The 24,549-nt window shown below is 37.6% G+C and overlaps 1 protein-coding gene across 4 annotated transcripts in view; it reads left to right on the forward strand.

The window, feature by feature from the left end:
* The window catches only part of SPATA9 (spermatogenesis associated 9), a 68,404-nt gene that overhangs the window by 39,876 nt on the left and 3,979 nt on the right, over positions 1 to 24,549 (forward strand). For 2 of the 4 annotated variants that reach the window (XM_072606076.1, XM_072606075.1), the window contains 2 exons: positions 13,492 to 13,580; positions 15,379 to 15,606. In XM_072606076.1, the coding sequence (XP_072462177.1) occupies positions 13,492 to 13,580; positions 15,379 to 15,606 (317 nt within the window). Of the gene's footprint in view, positions 1 to 13,115; positions 13,308 to 13,491; positions 13,581 to 15,378; positions 15,607 to 24,549 lie in introns of those variants that run through there. The other 2 variants (XM_072606077.1, XM_072606078.1) reach the window with 2 other exon arrangements.

The following is a 24,549-nucleotide window of genomic DNA, read 5'->3' on the forward strand; positions in this document are numbered from 1 at the left end:
GTCTAACTAAAGGGTTGAGAGTAAGAGAGAGGCAAGTACTGTCAGAGCAGGGGTAAATGGCCCAAGAAAGTACCAAGGAGGAGAGGGATGGAAGAATATGTTTAGGAGAGAAGAGGCACAGAGAGAGGTGGTCAGACAGGAAGATGTCAGAGTTTACCATTAGAAAATTGGGGAATTGTTGTATTATAGCCAGATGCCATCCTTACATCAAAGAACATATTTGCAGCAGCAAAGGGAAAAGCCTCTTCAGAGCCCAAAGAGGGAATATTCAGAACAGTATAAGATTAGTCCATAGTTACAAAAAAATTAGGAAAAATTGTAATATGATATTAGAAAGAGCAAATGAGATTGGTTCACACCCAAAACTAATATATCCTCCAAAACTGAATGTAAACAGAAAATGAAACAACTGGATTTCAGTAAAAGGGAAGGGCTTAAGTTATTTCTTTATGAAGCACATGTAAACTAACCAAATAGTAGAAAGCTAAATACTTTAATAATGAAAGGCTAAAAAGATGAAACTTTTCTTTTCATGTGTCCAGAGCTAGACATGGACATGAATGTGGAGTAAGAAAATATTTCTGCTTGTCGTTTCTTTTTTCTTTTTAAAAAAACTCCAATATTGAGTGACAATGAGAAAACAGTTACAGTTGATTAAAGAACCCAAGAGAAAAATGGGTACAAAACAATAATAACAACTAAAAAACTTAGAGGAGACTTTGTGGAGGAAAAACTGTCACCTTCCTGTCACCTTAATCAATTATAGAATTCACAGAATTTCAGAATTGGCAGTACCTGTGGAGGCCATGTAATCCAACCTTTCCCTGAATAAGAATCCCCTCTTCCTCATACTCAAAGTGTCATCCAACCTTTGCTTAAAGATCTCCAAGAGAGAAAACACATATCTCCTGAGAGAGTGCATTTCTCTTCCAAAAAACTTCCATTGTTGGGGGGCGGAGCCAAGATGGCGGAGTAGAAAGACGCACATACACATAGCTCTGAACCCACAACCCATAGAATGGCTACAGGGAAGTAACTCACGGCGAATTCCACACCCAGAGGCCACGGAACATTGGAGCGAGGGAGATTTCTGTTCCAGAGAGACCTGCAAACCTCTCGCGGGGGGTTCCTTCGCGCTGCGGACTGGGCGCCGGGACTGGGAGCTGAGTGCAGCCCTGCCGCGGCCGCGGCACCGAGAGGAAAGGATCCGAGCGGGCTTCACGGACGGGATCTCCAGCGGCCACGCGGGTCCCTCCACCCACAGAGGGATCTGCAAACCTCTCGCAAAAGGTCCATCGCGCTGCAGACACAAAGCCCAGCCCAGACCTGCTGCGGCCACTGCTGCGGCCACTGCTGCGGCACCGAGAGAAACAGATCCGAGCAGGCTTCAGGGACGGGATCTCCAGCGGCCGCACAAGTCCCTCCACCCACAGGTGACAGGGGTGGGTGAGAGAGTCTCTTTGGCGGGTCGAGAGGGGAGTGGGGTGCCCCCATAATTCAGGCCCCCCCCCGGGAGGTAGAAGCTGAGAGGTGGCTGCAGACAGGGGCTCCCCAAGCGGGCGGGAGCCTGAATCCATTGCGGAAGGTCTGTGCATAAACCCCCTGAGGGAACTGAGCCTGAGAGGTGGCCCTGCCCCAACCTCAGCACCAGAACATAATCTCATACTGAATAGCAGCCCTGCCCCCGCCAAAAGCCCTGAGGCTGGAAGCAGCATTTGAATCTCAGACCACAAACACGGGCTGGGAGGATCAGGAGGTGAGGTGGGTGTGAGGAAAATATTCAGAGGTCAAGTCACTGGCTGGGAAAATGCCCAGAAAAGGGAAAAGAAATAAGACTATAGAAGGTTACTTTCTTGGCGAACAGGCATTTCCTCCCTTCCTTTCTGATGAGGAAGAACAATGCTTACCATCAGGCAAAGACACAGAAATCAAGGCTTCTGTGTCCCAGCCCACCCAATGGGCTCAGGCCATGGAAGAGCTCAAAAAGAATTTTGAAAATCAAGTTAGAGAGGTGGAGGAAAAGCTGGGAAGAGAAATGAGAGACATGAAGTCAAAGCATGAACAGCAGATCAGCTCCCTGCTAAGGGAGACCCAAAAAAATGTTGAAGAAATTAACACCTTGAAAACTAGCCTAACTCAATTGGCAAAAGAGGTTCAAAAAGCCAATGAGGAGAAGAATGCTTTCAAAAGCAGAATTAGCCAAATGGAAAAGGAGATTCAAAAGCTCACTGAAGAAAATAGTTCTTTCAAAATTAGAATGGCACAGATGGAGGCTAATGACTTTATGCAAAACCAAGAAATCACAGAACAAAGAGAGAAGAATGGAAAAATGGAAGATAATGTGAAATATCTCATTGGAAAAACAACAGACCTGGAAAATAGATCCAGGAGAGACAATTTAAAAATTATGGGACTACCTGAAAGCCATGATCAAAAGAAGAGCCTAGACATCATCTTTCATGAAATTATCAAGGAAAACTGCCCTGAGATTCTAGAACCAGAGGGCAAAATAAATATTCAAGGAATCCGCAGAACACCGCCTGAAAGAGATCCAAAAAGAGAAACTCCTAGGAACATTGTGGCCAAATTCCAGAGTTCCCAGGTCAAGGAGAAAATACTGCAGGCAGCTAGAAAGAAACAATTCAAGTATTGTGGAAATACAATCAGGATAACACAAGATCTAGCAGCCTCTACTTTAAGGGATCGAAGGGCATGGAACAGTATATTCCAGAAGTCAAAGGAACTAGGACTAAGACCAAGAATCACCTACCCAGCAAAACTGACAATAATACTTCAGGGGAAAAAATGGTCTTTCAATGAAATAGAAGATTTTCAAGTATTCTTGATGAAAAGACCAGAGCTGAAAAGAAAATTTGACTTTCAAACACAAGAATGAAGAGAACCATGAAAAGGTGAACAGTAAAGTGAAGTCATAAGGGACTTACTAAAGCTGAACTATTTACATTCCTACATGGAAAGACAATATTTGTAACTCTTGAAACATTTCAGTATCTGGGTACTGGGTGGGATTACACATGCACACACGCTCACATACATAGAGACAGAGTGCACAGAGTGAATTGAATAGGATGGGATCATATCTTTAAAACAAAATGAAATCAAGCAGTGAGAGAGAAATATATTGGGAAGAGAAAGGGAGAAATTGAATGGGGCAAATTATCTCTCATAAAAGAGGCAATCAAAAGACTCATTGGTGGAGGGATAAAGAGGGGAGGTGAGAGAAAAACATGAAGTCTACTCTCATCACATTCCACTAAAGAAAAGAATAAAGTGCACACTCATTTTGGTAGGAAAACCTATCTCACAATACAGGAAAGTGGGGGATAAGGGGACAAGCAGGGTGGGGGGGATGATAGAAGGGAGGGCATGAGGAGGAGAGTGCAATTCGAGGTCGACACTCATGGGGAGGGATAGGATCAAAGGAGAATAGAAGTAATGGGGGACAGGATAGGATGGAGGGAAATATAGTTAGTCCTATACAACACAACTATTATGGAGGTCATTTGCAAAACTACACGGATATGGCCTATATTGAATTGCTTGCCTTCCAAGGGGAGGGGGTGGGGAGGGAGGGAGGAAGAGAAGTTGGAACTCAAAGTGTTAGGATCAACTGTCGAGTAATGTTCTTGCCACTAGGAAATGGGAAAGACAGGTAAAGGGGTATAGAAGGCTATCTGCCCCTACAGGACAGGGGAGAAGATGGAGACAAGGGCAGAGAGGGATGATAGAAGAGAGAGCAGATTGGTCATAGGGGCAATTAGAATGCTTGGTGTTTGGGGGGGGGAGGGGATAAAAGGGGAGAAAATTTGTAACCCAAAATTTTGTGAAAATGAATGTTAAAAGTTAAATAAATAAATTTAATAAAAAAAAAAAAAAACTTCCATTGTTGGTCAACAATTATTTATTTATTAAGCACCTGAAACAATACTGAGGGATAGAGGAAATGGTGGTCCCATTGAGGAGGAAGAATAGGTATAGAAGGAGAGGTAGAATGAGAGGAGGTTATGGTTGGATAGGAGAATGTCAGAATTTCTAATTAGGGATGTGGAACACAAGTAATGGCAAAATCTAGTCTGCAACCATCCCTAATTGTGGTTGAGATGGAGTGGAGAAGTAGGTCATAGGAAGGGGTTAAGGAAATGGGAGGTTAGAGAGTCTGAGGGAATATATATGTAGGTATTAAAGTATCCTACTGTGAGGGCAGAAGTTGATAAGGAGAGTAAGATGGTGAGTCAGATACTTGACTCCCTGAGAAAGGAAGGAGAATGACCTTGGAGTTAATGTAATACAGATACCATCATTGTTATTAGGTGGACTTCAAAAGGAAAAAGGTTACTGAGTGAAGGAAACAAAGAAAGAATCTAGAAGTGTTAACAGGAGTCAAGGAGTATTCCAAGTCACCATAAAGGACCAATGTGAGGGAGGAGGGGAAATGAGAGAAGGTACAGCCAGTGCTGGAAAGAGCAGCTGGGGATGCAGTGTTGTCAATGGGAAACGAAAACTGGGTGACGGCTAATAGATGGAAAGATTGTGAGAGAAGTCAAGCATGAAGAGGAGGTTATTAGCCATGGAGCATGAATTCCACAGGGCACAATGGAAGGGATGGACAGACTGGGATTAGAATATGGATAAGATTGGGTTGGGGATGATGGTGATGAGAAAATAATAGAAGGAAACAGAGGACAGTTCTATTCTAAGTAGACATTGATGAATTATTACAAGGATTAAACAGACATTGATGAATTATTACAAGGATAGGGAAAGAAATACAAGAAGCAATAGGAAGGGGTAATAGTAGGTGGCAGATGGGAAAGGAAACAGTTTCCAAGGAATACTGCACGTGGTTGTGCCAGGGCTGAGTCTGTTCCTTTGCCTGGGAAGATGGTGAAGGTAGGCACGGTGGGGTGGGGCAGGGGCACTCAGAAATTTTTCCTTATGTCTAATATTTGCCTCCTGCAACTACTTCCCTTGGTTGTCAATTCTGTCCTCTAGAGCCAAGCATAACAAATCTAATTTTTAATTCTACTAAAACATTTCAAATATTTTAAGATAGCTATTATAGTCCCCTCCAGTTCCTCTCAAGGGTATACATCCCAAGATATTTCAACTAATCTTTGTATTGTATCAAAATCTTTGACTCCTTCTCACTGTTTTCTAGCTTCCTGAATTGTGCTACCCAGAAAGGAACACAATATTCCATATATGAACTATCTCTCTAGTCCCAAACATTATACCTCTCAGTTTAGTTCATAATTACACAATGTTGATTCTCATTGACCTTGAAACTCACTAAATCCTCTCAGATCTTATCAGATGAACTGTTGTGTAGTTATGCCTCCTCTATCTTTTATTTGTGAGGTTAAGTTCTATCTCTATTGAAGAAATTTTTCCTTACTAAATTTTTTTCTTTTCTCGATAAATTCCTGGGGTCACAAACATTTTCTTCTTCCATACCTTCACCTTCAATTCACTTCTTATCCTTTTGCAATCTGTCTTCCAATTCTACTGGTCTCCTAATTTACCACTAATTTCTTATCAATATTTTAGGTGGCATCTCCCCCTGATTCTTTGCATAGGTGGGGAACTTTGAGTGTGGAATACTGCATGCACATAACATCAGAATTTTTTGATATTTTGGTCAGTTTTGCTTAATTCTCCACCCTTCCTTTATTGTTTCTCATTATAAAGAATAGTTCCTAATATTATAAGAAAACAAAGTGGGGAGAAATTTACATTGGGAAGTGTAAATGAAAATCAAAGTCTGTCAATAAAAATTAATTTTAAAATATATATACGGTAGGATTACATAGAAGAATGCAGCTCAGTTAGAAAGAAACAAAGAATGAGACAGGAGCTCAGATAATGACTGATCAGGAATTAAGGTAGATGAAAAGCTTTCAGTTTTTTCTTCTGCCTTCAGAGTGATGAGAAAGTAAGCACATTGTGGGGCACATAAAAGAACAGAGTGACTGTTTATAGCCAAAAGAAAGGGAAAGATTTGAAAACAGCATAACGTGACTCCACAAAAACAGTAATGCTGTGTGGGGGAGGTTTGCATACTTCAGGGGATCACATTCTACAAGAGTGGGTCATGTGTCTTGATACTAACTCCCATTAGGAAGGAGAAAGTGGTCAAGTATGTGGGAAGTAATGATTCAGTGAACAGAACAGGAATTCACAGATTCACAAGAAGGACAGCATGATATCATAAGGACTAAGCAATGAGGGTAAAGACAACAGGAGTTAACAGTTCATCCCCTAAATTGGGATTAAGAAACATTAATTTGCCCTGCTGCTTCATCAAAAATGAAAATATATTCTTGAAAATCTTAGAAGGGAAAAAGAGTTAGAAAGAAAATAACACTTTCTGGAAAGAATGGACACTGCAAATTAGAATCAAGAGAGAATAGACAAGGTGTGGGGAAATTAGTTAGGTAGCACATTTATCTAAGCTGGGAAATGGAAGAGTTAAGCAGAAGAGAAAATAATAAAAGTAAAATAAGTAGTTCAAGAGCTTGGGCAGGGTAATGGGAGAGCTGAGACATCATTCACATTCTCAGGTAGTCCACTTTATCTTATATTATCTCTCCTTGATCTGTTTTCCAGGCTATTCATTTTTCCTATAAGATATTTCACATCTTCTTCTATCTTTTCAGTCTTTTGACTTTGTTTCTTGATGTCTTATGGACTTAGTAGCTTCCATTTGGCCACTTCTAATTTTCAAGAAGTTACTTTCTTCAGGAAGGTTTTGACAGCTTTATCAAGCTGCAAATTCCTTTTTCATGTCTTTCTTCTATAACTCTCATTTGGTTTTTAAACATCATTTCTAGCACCTTTTGTTGTTTAACTCTCCCATTCTTGTTGGGCTTGTGCCCATTCTTCAATTTTTCTTTGAGGGTTTGCTTATAGAAATTTTTAAGTCATTGTCTTCTTCTGTGTTTGTATCTTGAGCTTCCCTGTCGCTGTAGTAGTTCTTTATGGTCAGCTTATTTTTTTGTTTGCTCATTCTTCCAGACTACTTCTTAACTTTGGACTTCATGTAGTTTCTAGGTTCTGCATGCTTCTGAGAGGGATGCCTCATTTAAATGTCTGTCCTTTCATGTTCTTCTTCTGCTTTCATAACTCATTCTGGAGGCTTCAAGTTTTTAGTGCTCCAAAATGAGTATGATCTGAAGAGAAAGGTCTGTTCATTGCCCTCCTGGTCCGACCTTTGCAAGTTCCTGACTGAGGTTTGGGTCTTTTGGCTTGTGTGTAGTCAGTAGACTGATGGTGGGCCTAAGGCACAGGAGACTGCAGATTTGTAGCAGCTAAACTACTGGCCCATCTTTGATCTAGGACTCTTTTCCTGGTTATTCCACTGAAGCCTTAAAAGCTGGACTAAATACTAAAACTGAGTCCCTTCTGGTCTTCTCCTGGGCTCAGTCACACAGCTATATTTCTAGAACTTGTTTCTTGCTTAGTACACAGTGGCCCTGTTCCTCTAACTCTTGGACCCATGACCTAGAGCTGGGTAGTGGGTGCCCAGATGGCATGGATTTCTATACCCAGCATTCAAGGATTTCCTGGGATCTCCTCTTCCATCAGTGATTCTTACCTTAGTGTTGTATCTTGATCCTCTTTCTTTCCTTTGGAGCTGGAATGCTCTCCATCACTGACATGCTCCTAGCCAATCCTCCATTCTTCAGCATCTACAGACCTCTCTGTCTGTCTCCCTAGTTCCCTGGCCTGGAGAAATGACTCATTCTGACTTTGGACTGGAGACTTTTCTAGATTGAAATGTGCTAAACCAACTAAACCAGCAGTTTGTGTGGGATATGACTGACCTTTCTAGTAAATTTGATTTGAATACAAATTGGTCACAGTGAATAATTTTCTGAATATTTATTAACATATTTCTTTAGACCACTTGCAAAGGTTTTATTAAATACTTTTCCCCTGAGAGATAGAATCAAATTGATGGAGTAAAAAGCATTTTTGCCAAAACCTTCCTGAAGAAAGTAACTCCTTGAAAGTTAAAAATGGCCAAATGGAAGCTAATAAGTCCACAAAACATCAAGAAACAAATTCAAAAGACTGAAAATATAGAAGAAGATGTGAAATATCTTATAGGAAAAATGAATAGCCTGGAAAACAGATTAAGGAGAGATAATGTGCTAGGTGAGGTTGGCAAAAATGCTTCTTACTCTCTCAATATGATTCTTCCTCTCAGGGCAAAAGTCTTTTAATAAAACCTTTGCAAGTAATCTAAAGAAATATATTAATAAATATTCGGAAAATTATTCACTATGACCAAATTGGATTCAAACCAAGTCTGCTGGAAAGTTTAGTCCTACCCCACACAAACTGCTGGGTTTTTTTCTTAAAATAATTTGAATAATTTCTTAAAATAAATTGAAACTATTCTTTAGACTTAACTGGCTCAGGGGACTAAGACTTATCCATAGTTATAGCCTCCTGGTGGCCTAAACACAAAAAGGCCAGCAGTATTCCCTCATGCTTCTGAGGCCCAGCTGAGTCAGTGCTAATATCTTTCTCCTGCTATAGCTAAGCAAATTTTCTTTTTTTTTTTTTTAATTATTTATTTTTAACACAGTTTATAACAGAAAAAGCAATTCCAACTTTTGGTCAGGTGATACTTCTTTTTAAAGCATTTACAATATGGACCACAAAAGAATTTTTTTTTTTAAACATTAACCAACTGAGACACAAAGAATATTTATGTTGCTAACTTCACAAGCTCTTGACCTAATTGTCTCCACAGTATTACTAAAAATTAAAGGACCCTAATTTATTGTTGTTGGTCTAAAGTCCTATGCCTAATAGCTTAATTTTAGACAACCTTGGATGTTCCCCTACCCATAATCTATAATTGAATAGATCTGGTATTAAGCTTACAAACCTTTTGACTATAGGAAATTGCCACCAAGAGTAGGGACACTGCAGAGATACAATATCTCCCCAATTTCATGTCAATTCCAGGCAGGATTAGATTATCCACTTGCCTTCAGTCAAGCTTAAAGTCTGCCAGGTGTCAGTGGGGAAATTGAGTCAGGAGAATCCCACCTCAGCCCATGCTGAACAGCCACTTTCCCACCCTTCCTTTGAGATCACCTTAAGCAGTTCATACCAGCATCTCATCAGCTTACTGGCATCATGGATTGGAGGCTCAGATCGCCTTTCTTGCTACCCATACCTGGACTTAGACTCAGAAGAACGTTCACTTAATAGTTCCATAGCATCTAAAAATGGCAAGTTCCAATAACCAGGTTTCAAATATGATTATAGTTTCACTTTGGCTAAGGAATATCTTTTGAGGCAAGTCTTAATTGGCTTACATGCCTTTCTATACCTGTTCTAGTTTCTGATTAAATGGCAATCATAAAATCAAATTTACCATTAAAACCTTGACTTTTCCATCAATGCCAAATTTTACCTGAGGTTACCTTCCTCTAGGAAATTTAGACTGAAATTCTTTTCTCCAAACTAAAGATGTCATTGATTTATTCTCAGTAATTAATTCAGTCTATTGTTTTGATACTAATTGCTTTTACCTCACTTTGTAACATGTCCAATTTTTCTCCCCATCACTCCCCTCCCCCTGCTTCCTAATACCTTGCATTCTGATTACTCCTTCCATCAATGTACCCTCCCCTCCATCACACCCCACCCCTCTCCTATCCCCATCTTCTCTCTTTTCTTGCAGGGCAAAATAAATTTCCATACCCCTATCCCTGTAGTTCTTATTTCCCGATTATATGCAATAAAAATTCTCAACGTTCGTTTCTAATACTTTGAATTCCAACTTCTCTCCCTCCCCCCTTTCCTCTCCAGCCCCACTGAGAAAGGAAGCAACTCAATACAGATTAAATATGTGTTCTTTTGCAAAAGACTTCCATAATAATTATGTTGTGTAATACTAATTATATTGCCCTCTGTCCTACCCTATCCCCCCTTGTTTTTCCCCCCTACAATTGACCTTGTCCCTTCTTGAAAGTGTTTATTTCTAGTGACTCCCTTCTCCCATTTGCTCTCCCTTCTAACATTCCCCTCACTCCACTTGTCACCTCCTCTCCTACTTTCCTGTGGTATGATATAAATTTTCATATCAAATTTAGTGAGCATGTTATTCCCTCTTTCAGCCACATATGGGGGGAGTAGCTTTATTTTTCCCCCCTCTTCCCTTCTCCCTTATCTCCTCCATGGAATAAGATTTTTCTTATCTCTTTTATGAGTTACAGCCTGCCCCATTCCATTACTCCCTTTCTCTTCCCGGAATTTTCCTTCTTCACCCCTTAATTTTTATTTTATTTTATTTTATTTTTGTGTGTGTGTGGATATCATCTCTTCTGTTATAACACACCCTGTACTCTCTATCTATCTATGTGTATGTGTGTGTGTGTGTGTGTGTATGTACAATCTCTCCAATTAACCAAATACTGAGAAAAGATTCAAGAGTTAAAAATATTTTCTTTCCATGTAGTAATGTAAACAGTTCAGCTTTAGAGAGTCTTTTATGATTTTTCTTTTCTTTTTACCTTTTCATGCTTCTCTTGATTTTTGCCTTGGGATGTCAGATTTTTAAATACAGATCTGGTCTTTTCCTCAACATGAATTCATGAAAGTCATCTATATCACTGAATGACCAATTTTTCCCTTGAAGTATTATATTCAGATTTGCTGGGTAGGTGATTCTTGGTTTCAATCCTAGTTCCTTTGACTTCTGAAATATCCCATTCCAAGCCCTTCAATCCCTTAATGTTAAAGCTGCCGGATCCTGTGTTACCCTGATTGTATTTCCGCAGTACTCAAATTGTTTCTTTCTAGCTGCTTGCAGTATTTTCTCCTTGATCTGGGAACTCTGAAATTTTGGCCACAATATTCCTAGGAGTTTCTCTGTTTGGGGTTTCTTTCAGGAGGTGATCAGTGAATTCTTTCAATATCCATTTTGCCCTCTGATTCTATAACATCAGGGCAGTTTTCCTTGATAATTTCATGGAAGATAATGTCTAGGCTCTTTTTTTGATCATGGCTTTCAGGTAGTCCAATAATTTTTAAATTATTTCTCCTGGATCTATTTTCCAGGTCAGTTGTTTTTCCAATGAGTTGTTTCACATTATCTTCTATTTTTTTAAATTTTTGGTTTTGTTTACTAACTTCTTGGTTTAACTCATAGTCATTCATTTCCCTGAACTCAATTCTCTCTTTCAATGAATTATTTTGTTCAGTGAGATTTTGAACCTTCTCCTCCATTTGGGTAATTCTGCTTTTTAAAACCTCCTTCTCCTCGTTGGCTTTTTGGACCTCTTTTTCCAATTGAGTTAGCCTCTTTTAAAAGCTGTTATTTTCCTCAGCATTTTTTTGGTTCTCCTTTAGTTAGCTGCTAACTTGTTTTTTTAAGGTCTTCTATTGCCTGAGCCCAGTTTAAGTTCCCTCTGGGCAGAGGCCTTGACTTCCTCTGACAGTATACCTTGTTCTTCCTCACCCGAAAGGATTGGGGGAGACACCTGTTCCCCAAGAAAGTAACCTTCTATGGTCTTATTTTTTTCCCTTTTTGGGGCATTTTCCCAACCATTTACCTGACTTCTGAGTTTCCTCTCCACAACCACCTGCCTCCAGTTCTGCCCAGACAGTGCTTGGGGGCTGAGATTCAAATGAGTTGCTCCCAAGCCTCAGGGGCTTTCATTGGGGGTGGGGCTGCTATTAAGTGTGAGATTAAGTTCAGCTGCTCAGGTGGGGGCAGGGCTTATTTCCTTTTACCCTTAACTTCATCGTCATATTTTAACACAATGAGATATTAAATACATTCTAATTTCTAACTGAACGTTAACAAAAATCAGTCAAAAATCCCTATATTGAGGGAAAAAACCACAACTGCCTTGAATTATACCATAAAAGAAAATCAGGGTTTGACAGACTCATTGGGGAAATTCAGGAAGAGATAAAAAGATGATGATCCTTCATAGAGTACCATAACTATCTTCAGTTATGTTTTGGATATGTTTTGCTTCTGAAGCTATCAGTGGACTGATGTAACTATTAATGCATCTTAAGTAAGACTCAAAAAGATTTTTTAACATTGGATCATACTCACCTTACTTAAAGGAATAAAAATAATGTAATGGAAAGTTAATAGTTACCCATTAAGGGCTCCCTTTTTCATAAGAACTGCTGAGATATTTTATGTTAAAGCCACTTACTGCAGCTGAGGACTTTGTGTGAATTCCTACATTTAGTTACAAAGGCCTATCAAAAAGAATAATTATTATTTGATAAAGTTGTTTAGTATTTCAAGTAGTTTTTTACTTGATATTCTAGGATTCTCTAAGTATACCATTATATCATCTGCAAAGAGTGATAGCCCAGTTTCTTCTTTGCCTCTTCTAATTCTGAAGTGGGAACTCTCAAAGCAAAGAAAATAAACTTCAGGCTTCACAATCTTGCCCAAGAAAAGCCATCTTTACCTTGATCTGGGTATAAACAAACAGGAATCATGTTTAGAGATATCTTTTTTGGTCATGCTATCTCATCTAGGAAATGGAAAAATGAATTACGACTTTAATTAGACTGCAGTCAACGACACACTAAAAATGGAGGTAAGCCAGTTATGTAGCAAATAACAAGTTAGACAACCTGTGCTTGTATTCTTATATATGAAAAGAATCAGAACAAGACCTCCATTGAGTTGGGTGGTTACTTTATGGAGGCTACACAGAAAGATACGGATAAACATGGGACATGATTGATAAGGTGTGGAAAGAATCCAATTGATAATGACAGAAAGAACACCAACACACACCACTAAGATCAATAGATACTTCTATTTCCCTTGGTTTATAAAGAAAGGTATTTTTTTAAAAGAGTACTGGCAAATTTCCTTATAAAGAAACTTTGTTACCCAAGGCTTCACTAATTCAGGCACCCCTATAGAGCACAGGACAGTTGTCTATAGGGCTCATCAGTGCTTGATGCTTTGTGCTCTCTTTACCAGCACCTCTACAATCCCTATCCTTACTATTGTGATTTCAGAAGATTCTGTAACAAGTTCACAAGAGGCCCATTGTTCCATAAAAAATGGTTCTGGTGGTCACCCGCAGGTTCTAGGCCTTCCCTGCTTTCTTAAATAGGAAGGCTACCTTCATCTCTGCCTATAGGCCGAGTTGGACAAGCATCACCTAGGGCTGTAAGAGAACTGAGAATTAGTAGTGCAAGCAGGGATTGATTCATCATGCCAATCAAACCCGTTGGCTGGATATGTGGCCAAGTAGTGAAGAACTTTTCTGGAAGAAGTATACACAATCTTGTTCAGATGGGAGGGAGTGGGGATGTGGGAAATGGATAGAAATTCCTCAAGACTTTCTTATTTTCTCAGTCTCCAAGGAATGGCCACCTACATATGCTGCATTCTTTGGGAATGTGTTGGGGAGTATATTTTTAGTTAAGATATTTCTCTGGCTTCTTTTCATCTCTCAGTTGAGGGATTACAGAAAGCAGTCATGGACCTTCTAGACGAGTATAAGGATGAATTTCCCACCGTGTTAAGATTATCACAATCAAACCAGGTAAGGTGACTTTCTAACTTTGAAAGGGGATCTTCTTTTCAAAAGACAAATGAATATTGTATTTTTCTTACCACTTGTTGGATACTTGATTGTGAGGCTAAATGCAGAAAGACACAAGAAAGATTGATAGCTCAAATATAAGGCAAAAATGTTGCAAATTTCAGCTCATAAAGACTCCCTAAATTTTAAACCACTATAAGGGTTCCAACCTAAGGAAAGAAGAGAAGGTCATGGACCCAGAAAAAATAACTTACAAATGTTAGGAATTTGATCCAAGAAAAATCAACCAAAGGTCAAGAAAAAAACGACTCCTATGATTCTGTTTATTATGGTTAACAGAAATCAACATGATATAGGTGACAATGTAAAACAAGATAGGAAATTTCACTATCCTCAAGACAAACAAGATACAGTTCACTTAAGATTTAATTAATGTAAAATAAAAATGCATCTATACATACTCCAAGTAAAGCTTAATTGAATTAAAGTAAATGTGATAGGAAAAATAATAATGGGAAAAGATAAAATGTGGTGGGCATACATTACCCCTTCAGTCAATAAATGTTTATTAGGTACCACTATGTGCTAAGCACTGGGAATACCAAAAAGGAAAAGAAAAGAAAAGAAAAAAGGCAAAAAAATGTGGATAAAAGGTGTTAAAAGACTTATGCTCAAGAGACATTAGTATGGAACCCTCTGAGTAAATGAAGGGATTTGGAAGAGAAATGTGGGCCAATGATTGTTTTACACTGGCCAGGAAGAAAGATAGCTTATTTATGAAAGGTGAATAATCTGGTTTGCCAGAAATGTTCATACTTTAGAGTGGAGAAGGCTTTACCATAGTTTGGGAGAAAATATTCTTCAAAAAGTATCCATTTACTTGATAATATCCCATTAGCAACCTTAACTAGCTGAAATAATGCCAAAATTCATGTTGAGACATTTAAAATAAACATTTCAGCATATTAGGCTACTAAATAAACTTACATAAAAATATCTATGTGATGCAGAGGTGTTTATTTGCACTGAATTTTTAAAAACTCAAATACTTAAAGTGTAGGGATAACAGCAAAAATTAATTGAGGAATGGCTCATTTTGTTTCACTGGTTAGAATAAAGTATAGCAATACTAAGTGATTTCTCAGGTTTAATTTTCTATTAGAAATTAAAGAATCATATCTTTAGAGTTGGTGAAGCATTTAGAAGCTATGGAGCCTGAGCCCCTCATTTTACAGATGAGGAAAAGTAATCATGACCTGTTCAGGGTCATACAGTCAATAATTGTAGGAGGCAGGATTTGAAGTCAAGTCATCCTCACTCCAAATCCAGTGAACTATTATTCACTAGGGCTGATGAGGTACCATTATAACTTATATCATGATATAACATGTTCTGGTGTTGCCAAAATGTTTCTGATTCAGGATATTCTTGTTTTATAATTTAGTTTGGAGTAGTAGATAGAGTCTGGGTTTGAAGTTACAAAGACCTGGGTTTAAATTCCAACCCCACCAACCCCATGACACTGGGCAAACCACTTAACCTCTTCATGTCCCAGATTAAGACTCATTTGCTAAGTCATAAAGGGTTTCTTGTTGGTAGAGGATGTTCCCAATCTACACTGGAAGATTCCATGAAATTCCATTGCAAATCCTTGAATCTTGTGGGATTTGTCATTTATCCCACAGATGTTATCATATACAGGAAATAATGGGGATACAAAGTTGTATGAGATTTTGTGTCGGCCCTCAAGGAGCTTTCTGATCATGTACCAGTTACTTTTCAAAGGTTTGTTTTTCAGAAAACAGATGTGGTCCCGAAAGCATCCAAAACAAGAATGGCTATCAATCTAGCTAAGATACATGCAGGATCAGTCCTCCAAGGGTTACATAAGATATCCAGATCATCAAAATCAGTTGCCAAACTTTTGCAGCCTCAACTTGCCCATAGGCTTTTAGAACTAAAGAACATATCACATCGTCTGCTGAGGGATGTTAACACCCCAAAGCAACCTCTGTATAAAGTTAAGGTAAGAGAAATGAACATTTAAATAGCAACAACCTTTTTTTTAATTGATTCTCTAAAATATTTGAAAAAATGAGTATGCATTTCATTTACATTCTTAGGTACAAAACTGATATTCTTTGGTAAGGACCTTTCATCCCATGCAATTTGTTCTCAAGTATTGTGAAGGGAGAGTAATGAATATAAGAGAAACAGATCTTGGATGCCTCCTTGAAACAATCATATAGAGAAGCACAAACCTAAAACCTAAAACCAGTAAGCAGGAAGGCTTTCAAAAAAAAGTTTTTCTCTCTTTTCTCTTATTTGTTTTTAAATTATACACAGTATCTGTGGAGGGAGTAAGGGAAGAATGTAAGAAAATGCTGACCATATTTTGCTGTGAGGATATGCTTAGGGTCTTTCATCCTAGCTGTTTAAAGAGAGTGGAGTGTCACATTTGGGGAAATGTAAAAAAGGCTGTCAGCTAGACACTGTCCAAAGCTAGCATACATCAGTAAGATGTGCCAAATGGCTCAGTATTAAACTAGCCCTCTGTGGAGTTAAATTTAATTTCTCATGCCTCCGAAATTAGTCTAGCCAAAAATCCCTTCTGCAATTGGCTTTAGTGTCCTAGGAATGTAGATGATGAGGTGTCTGTAAACTGTAAGCTGTGAACTGGGGACACTGTTATCATACTCTTTTTTTTTTTTGAAAGTACCAAAGAACTTACAAAAGAGGTCATGTCAATATGCAAGGTAAGGTTTTCCCCCCATCTCATTCATTTTTTTGTTTTGGGAATACATGGTATGTCATAAGACACCTAGAAGTGCTGGTTTGCTGGGACCCAGTATATATTGACTTCTAAAAGGTTCAATTTAATTTAGACAACCCAAGACCCCTTCTTACCATGTGAATCCCAGGATTTCAAATGTTGATCAGAGTACCACAACCAACTCATTCCTCCCTAAGGATTTAAAAAATCTGCCTTAGCTCCAAGGGAAAACTAAAGAATATCTAGTAAACCTTCAAACTACGTAAGAGTTATATGGTAAGCCATAGTGTATCCACAGCTTAAAAGTGGCTGCTTTGTAATATGTCTCCTATACTGACCAATTTTAGGGTCAACAGAGCTCTTGGGAACACAAGTACATCTATTCCTTAGCTGTATGATTCAGGCATGAACACTGGTGAATACGACTAGATAATGATATTTGGAGAGATAGATCTTTTTAAAAAGTCCAGTACATTTTTTCTAGACTATAGCCATGTAGATTTATTGAAAATCAAGTAATATACAGTATCTCTTCTTTGTCTTTCTGGTTTCTTTCAAATCTTACTTAATTTCCCTTTAACACTTCCTTCTTTTGGACATATGTTCTTTATTCTGCATCATGAAATCACAATTTTATCACATTGGACATTAAGTATATCTTTGATGAATGGTACTTTTTTCTAAGTCTAGCTTTGATAATAAGTCATATGTTTCCCCTTTAAAATTTTTTTAAATTTTAAACATTTTTACTAAAAGATCCTCCCACCACCCATCGAACACCAACAAAAAACCACAAAAGTTAAAAAAAAAACTAAATCTCTCAATGTATTTTTACATAGAGCAGTAAAATAAATTTCCATGTTAGTTATGTCAAAACATGTATCATTTTCTGCAACTTAAGGTTACCACTTCTCTGTCAGGAGGTAAGTGACATGTTTCATTTTTATTCTTTTGAACTAATGATTTATAATATTCTGAAGTTCTAAACACAGCTTTCAAAGTTGCTTTCTCAGTAATGCTGCTATTACTGTATCAGTTGTTTTCCTAGTTCAGCTTACTTCACTCTGCATCACTTCAAAAGCTCTTCCCAGTTTCGTGGGAAATTATTAATTTTGTTATTTCTTATGACACACTAATATTTCATTACATTCATATTTCACAACTTGTTTAGCTGTCCCCTAATAGGATAGCGTGGTTTCCAATTTTGTACTACCAAGAAAAGAGCTAGTATGAATAGTTTTGTACATATATATCCTTTTTCTCTTTTATTTCTTTATGCTTATGGGTTTAGTAGTAGGTTCAAAGTGTTTGTATAGTTTGATCACTTTCTGAGCATAGTTCCGAATTGTTTTCTAACATGGCTGGATCAATACAGCTCCACTAACAATGCATACATATACCTGTTTTCCCAAAGCCCCTCCAACAGTTGTCATTTTTCTCTTTTGGTATCCTTGCCACCTTGATAGCTAAGAAGTGGAACCTCAGAGTTGTTTTAATGTTCATTTCTCTAGTTATTAGTGATTTAGACCACTATTAGACCACATGATTGTTGATAACTTGGGTGTTTTTGTCTTTTGAAAACTGCTGTTCATATCTTTTTATCATTTATCAATTAGGGAAAGGATGTTAGTCTTATAAATTTGAATCACTTCCTCATCTATCTTGGAAATGAGACCTTTATCAGAGCCCTTGTTGCAAAGATTTTTTTCCCCCAATTATCTTCTAATTTTCACAATATTAGCTTTCTTCGTGCAAAATCTTTTAAACTTTATATAATCAAAATTTCCTGGTTTATCTTGTCTTATACTCTGTATCACTATTATTTTTAGCAATGAACTCCTCTTCAATCTTTAGATCCAAAAGATAATTTCTTCCTTGCTCCTCTGATTCACTTATAAATGTAACTCATATCTAAATCATAGATCCATTTGGAGAGTATGTTGATAAATTGTGTGAGGTGTTGATCTAAATCTCATTTCTGCCAAACTCTGTTCAGTGTTCCTAATTGTTTTTGTCAAATTGTTCATCCCTCAGTAGATGGAGTCTTTGGGTTAATCAGACACTATGCTATAATATTTATTTTGCTCAAGTCTGTCCCACTGAATGACCTTTGGCATTTCTTAAAAAACTGATGCCAAACTGTTTCAATGAGATTAAACAAAAACATTTGCATAAGTAATTTATTTTAAATATCTCTGGCTTTTTGTATTTATTGCATATTAAGTTGAAGCAGTAAAGATGGTTCCATGCTTTATTCAGTGAAAGCAGAAGAAACTCTGAACATAAAACGCACTCTTATTTGAGTTTTACATGCTTTTATGTAGCTTATGTAAGACACAGTGCTTGAGCTATTGAACTCACAACAACTGGTAGGCTGGAGTATTCAAGGGAACTTCAAAGGAGTACTTCTAGTTTTTATTTACTTCATTCTTTGGCGTAGCATGTTCTGGGAGAGAAACTTTTTTTGGTATTTTTAAAAATTGTATTTTTTTTTGAACAATGAAAATCCACCTTCTCTTCCTTCCACCTTCCCTCCAGCAAGAAGGAAAGAAAAAGAAAACCTTTGTTGCAAATGTGTACAGTCAGGCAAACCAAATTTCCCTTTGGCCATGTCAAAAATAAAAGATGTCTATTATGCACTTGGAGTCCTTCGCCTCTCTAGGAGGAAGGGGGTAGCATGTTTCATCATTTTTCTTGTAGAATGGTGAGTGATGACACAATAATCAGATTCCCAGTACTTTCAAAGTTGTATTTCTTTTTCATATTGTTCTCCTGGTTTGTTTCGCTTTGACTCAGTTTATACCAGATTTCATAACTCTCTGAAACCATCCTTTCCATCATTTCTTACCACACCATAGTATTCTATCACATTCATATACCATAGCTTGCTCAGCCATTCCCCAAAGGATAGGCACCTTCTCAGAATCTCATTCTTTTCCATCTCTCAAATAATTTTTCCCCCTTAGACTGTGATTTGCTTAGTACAAAAGAAAGAAAAAGAAAAAAAAGTTTTGTCTAGTTTTCTTCTTCCCTGTCCTGCTCATAGGTAGTTGTTGTTAAGTCATTCAGTTGTGTCTGACTCTTCATGACTCCATGAACACCAGGCCTTCCATCCTCAATGGTCTCCTGAAGTTTGTCCACACTCATGTTCACTGTTTCCATAAGACTATTTATCCATCTCATCCTTTGCCATCTGCCTTCAATCCTTCCCAACATCAGAGTCTTTTTCAATGAGCCCTGTCTTCTCATTATTTGGGCAAAGTATTTAAGCTTCAGTTTCAGTATTCGACCTTCCAGTGAAGAGTCTGAATTTATTTCTTCAACGTGCTGACTGATTTGATCTCTTTGCTGACAAAGGGACTCTCAAAAGTCATTTCCAGCACCACAAATCAAAAGCATTGATTCTGTGGTGCTCAGCTTTCCTAATAGTCCAACTCTCACACATTGCTACTGGAAAAAACATAGTTTTGACTATATATACACCTTTGTTGACAAGGTGATATGTCTGGTTTTTAGTATGCTGTTCAGATTTGCTATAGCTTTCCTTCCAGGGAGCAGGTGTCTTTTAATGCCATGGCTGCAGTCACCATGTGCAGTGATCTTTGAACTCAAGAATATAAAATCTTACACTGCTTCCGTTTTTTCTCCCTCTGCTTGCCAGGAAGTGATGGGAACAGTTACCAAGATCTTAGTTTTTTTATGTTAAAACTTCAAGCCACCTTTTATTCTCTCCTCTTTCACCATCATCAAGAGGATTCTTATTTCTTTTTCATTTTCTGCCATCTGAGTGGTATCATCTGCCTAGCTGAGATTGTTTTTTCTCCTGGAGACCTGACTTCTGGGTTTTGATTCATCCAGCCTGGCATTTTGCATGATGTACTCTGCATATAAGTTAAATAAGGTAACAATATAAAATCTTGTCATACTCCTTTTCCAGTCTTCAACCAATCAGTTGTTCCCTATTTGGTTCTAACTGTTACTTCTTGACCCCCATACAGGTTCCTCAAGAGACAAGTAAGTTGATCTGGCACTCTCATCTCTTTGAGGACTTGCTACATTTTGTAATGATCCATACAGTCAAAGGTTTTACTGTAGTCAATGCAGAAGTAAATGTTTTGCTGGAACTCCCTTGCTTTCCCTATAATCCAGCAAATGTTGGCAACTGAGTTTCTTGTTCCTCTGCTTCTTCAAAAAACAGTCTCTCTTCTGCTAATTCTTGGTTCACAAATTGCTGAAGCCTAGGTTGCAGAATCTTAAACAAAACTTTGCTGGCATATGAAATGAACACAATTGTTCATGAAGCATTGTCCTTCATTAGGATGAGGACTTAAGCTGATCTTTTCCAATCCAGTGACCGCTGTTGAATTTTCCAAATTTGCTAATGTATTGACTGCAGCACTTTAACAGCATCATCTTTTAGGATTTTAAACAGCTCAGCTGGAATTCCCTCACCTCCACTAGCCTTATAGTTAGCAATGGCTCTTCCTAAGGCTCACTTCACTTCATTCTCCAGGAGGTCTGGCTCTAGATCAGTAACCACACCATCACTGTTACAAGTGATGTTCAAATCTTTCTTCTGTGGTTCTGTGTATTCTTGCTACGTCTTCTTAATCTCTTCTACTTTTGCTAAGTCCCTATCATTTTTGTCTTTATCATGCCCATTTGTGTAGAAGATGCATCTCTAAGTTTCTTGAAAAGATCTCTTGCCTTTCCCATCCTATTGTTTTCTTCTATTTCTTTGCACTGTTCATTCCAGAAAACCTTATTTCTCCTTGCTATTCTCTGGAATTCTGCATGCAGATAAGTATATCTTTCTCTTTCTCCTTTACCTTTCACTCTCCTTTCCCAGCTATTTGTAAACCCTCATCAAATAGTCATTTTGCTTTCTTGTTCTTCTTTCTCTTTGGGATGTTTTTTGTTGCTGCCTCCTGTGAACCTCTGTTCAGTTCTTCAGGCATTCTATCTACCAGATCTAATCCCTTAAATTTATTTTCATCACTCTCACTTCATATTTATAAGGGATTTAATTGGGTCATACCTATACTTACTGATGGTTTTCCTATTTTATTCAATTTGAGTCTGACCTTTGCAATAAGAAGCTAATGATCTGGGCCATAGTCAGCTCCAGGTCATGTTTTAACTGACTATATAGAGCTCCTTCACCTTTGCTGCAAAGTATATAATCAATCAGATTTCAATATTGATCATCTAGTGGTGTCCATGTATAAAGTTGCTTTTTGGGCTGTCAAAAAAGAGTGTTTGCATGACCAGAGAGTTATCTTTACAAAACTCTATTATTCTCTGCTACGCTTCATATTGTACTCCAAGGAAAACTTTGCCTATTATTCCAATTATCTTTTGATTTCCTACTTTACCATTCCAGTCCCCTGTAATAAATGTGACATCTTTGTTTCTAGATGTTGTAAGTCTTCATAGAACTGATCAGCTTTGGCCTCTTCAACATCAGTGGAATCATTTGTCTTGGATTTCAGCAGATAACATTTTGTCATTTTTGAGATTCTACCCCAGTCCTGTTTTTTCACCCTGTCATTAATTATGAGAGCTACTCCATTTCTTCTACAGGATCCTTACCCACAGTAGTATATGTAGTGGTCACCTGAATTAAATTCAAGCATTCCTTTCCATTTAAGTTCATTGACCTCCAAGATGTCAGTGTTTAATCTCATAGCTATAATAGTAGCCAACAAAACAGAAGACATTCCAATAGTTAGTCTGAACCAGAAATATGATGTCAAAATAGAGACTGTTCCTGGAAACTAGAGACAACTTGTAGGCCTTTATTCTGGTGGCCTTCTCACTGTTGCTCTTTGCACCTTTTGTAGGTTCCACATAACTTGATGCCATCTACACTTAATGCTCTTGTCATTCTCAAATCCCTAATATACTAGAAATGCTATGATTATTAGTTGTTCAATTGAAATGTACATAATTCAGGTAAGGATGATAATATTAATTTGAAGAACGAAAAGTTTTTTCCAAGATGCAGAGTAGTACCACCAACAGGGCTTGATTAAAAAAAATTTTTAATGGAAAACAATACTTGGAGTTTCTAGACAACTTAAATGACCTTACTTTTCTAAAAGTCAGACTTTTGTCCACCTCGGCAGTCTAGAAAAAGTCATCACCTAGAAATATCTGAAGATATTTTCTTTTTTTAGCATAATATTTTTAATTTAGTATTTTCTTTTCCCTTAGTTACATTTAAAAACAATTTTCAGGTTCATTTTTAAAGTTTGAATTCCAAATTCTCTCCCTTCCCTCCTCCCCAACCTGCACACACACATACACATACACACACACACACACACACACACACACACACACACTGAAAAGGTAAACAATTTGATATAGGTTATAAGAGTACAGTCATACAAAACATATCCATAAGAGTCATGTTGTAAAAGAAAACAGACAAAAAAAACCCTCAAGAAAAATAAAGTAAAAAGTATGCTTCAATCTGTATTCAGACACCATCAGTTCTTTCTTTTCTCTGGGGATGGAGAGTATTTTTCATCATAAGTTCCTTCTGAGTTGTCTTAGATCATTGAAGTGCTGAGAGTAACTGAGTCATTCACAGTTGATCATCTTACAATACTATTACTTTGTACACAGTACATTTCATTTTGCATCAGCCCGTAGAAGTCTTTTCAGGTTTTTCTGAGAGCATGCTATTCATTGTTTCTTATAGTACAATTCTATTGCTTCATAATCACATACTACAACTTCTTCAGCCATTTCCCAATTGATGGGCATCCCCTCAATTTCTAGTTCTTTGCCCCTAGAAAAAAAAGCTGCTATAAATATTTTTGCACATATATATAATTTTCCCTTTTGTTTTTCATCTCTTTTGGATACAGACCTAGTAGTGGTATTGCTAGGTTAAATCATATGCATGGTTTTATAGCCCTTTGCGCATGGTACCAAATTGCTCTACAGAATGTTTGAATCAGTTCACAACTCCACCAATAATGCATTAATGTCTCATTTTTCCCACATCCCCTTCACCATTTGTCATTTTCCTTTTCTGTCCCATTAGCCAATCTAATAGGTATGAGGTCTTACCTCAGAATTGTCTTAATTTGCATTTCTCCAATCATTAGTGAGTTGTTTTTTCATATGACTATAGATAGCTTAGATCATTTCATCTGAAAAATTATCATATATTTTAATTGAAAAAGGAATTTTCACAGAATATAGCTGTCCCAAAGCTTAGGAGCTCCTAATATGGACAAAACTATTTTCAGGGCTTTCAGTTACATAATAGTGTGCAAAATGAGACAAAAGGTTAAGAGGAGGAAGCAGATAGAATTATAAAAGCTAAGATGTCTGGGGCCATTTAGTATACATGCTAAGAGTCCTGTGCAGCCCAACAATACCTGAGGGTATTACACACTTACTATTCATAAAGATGATACTGTCATCAAGAAAAGAGTAATAGTATCTTATGCTTAAGAAAGCCAGATTACATAATCTGTTTTCAAAAGATTTCCATGAAAAATTGTTAGAATATACAAAGTTTTGTCATTGAGAGAAGTAAGCTTTATTTTTCTAGAAAATTCACTGGTGTAGAATACCTCCCCATAAGAAAGAATAATGTGTTACTATAATGCCTAGTGTGCAAATAATTTCTCAATTAGAATTTATTAAATTTAAAATACAGTGAAATCCTATCTCACTTCCGTTTGTCAAATAATAGGTCTATTTGAAAAATGTATCAAAACCAATCAATCAATAGATAGTCTCCTATCGTAATATTTTATCTATTCCTCTCCTACTCATTCCTCTTCCCTCCCCTGAAAAAGAACACTTAAACTCCTTAGCTTACAAATAACCAATATATCAGCGAGCATGGTCCTCCATCCATGACCACTGTCTCCAGTGCTGTTGCCACAGCAGCCCGTTGTGAAAAATCACCAAGTTTTAGAGAATCTGTGAGTTCATAGAAGCATGGACTAAATAATTAGGACTAAAAGGGATTTCAGAGGTCATGTGATCAAACCCTCAAAGAAGGTGTCATTCAACTGGAGTCTTAAAAGAAGATCTGGGGAAAAGTGAGGAGGGAGAGCATTCTAGACATCAGGGTATTGCTTTGCGACCCTGGCACAGAGTTTGGAGACCAAGTAGGTCAGTCTGGCTGTATAAAGTGCCTGAGGAAGGGTAATGAGTAATCAGTCC

The sequence above is a fragment of the Notamacropus eugenii genome, chromosome 4, assembly GCF_028372415.1.
Source record: "Notamacropus eugenii isolate mMacEug1 chromosome 4, mMacEug1.pri_v2, whole genome shotgun sequence".
Classification (NCBI taxonomy): domain Eukaryota; kingdom Metazoa; phylum Chordata; class Mammalia; order Diprotodontia; family Macropodidae; genus Notamacropus; species Notamacropus eugenii.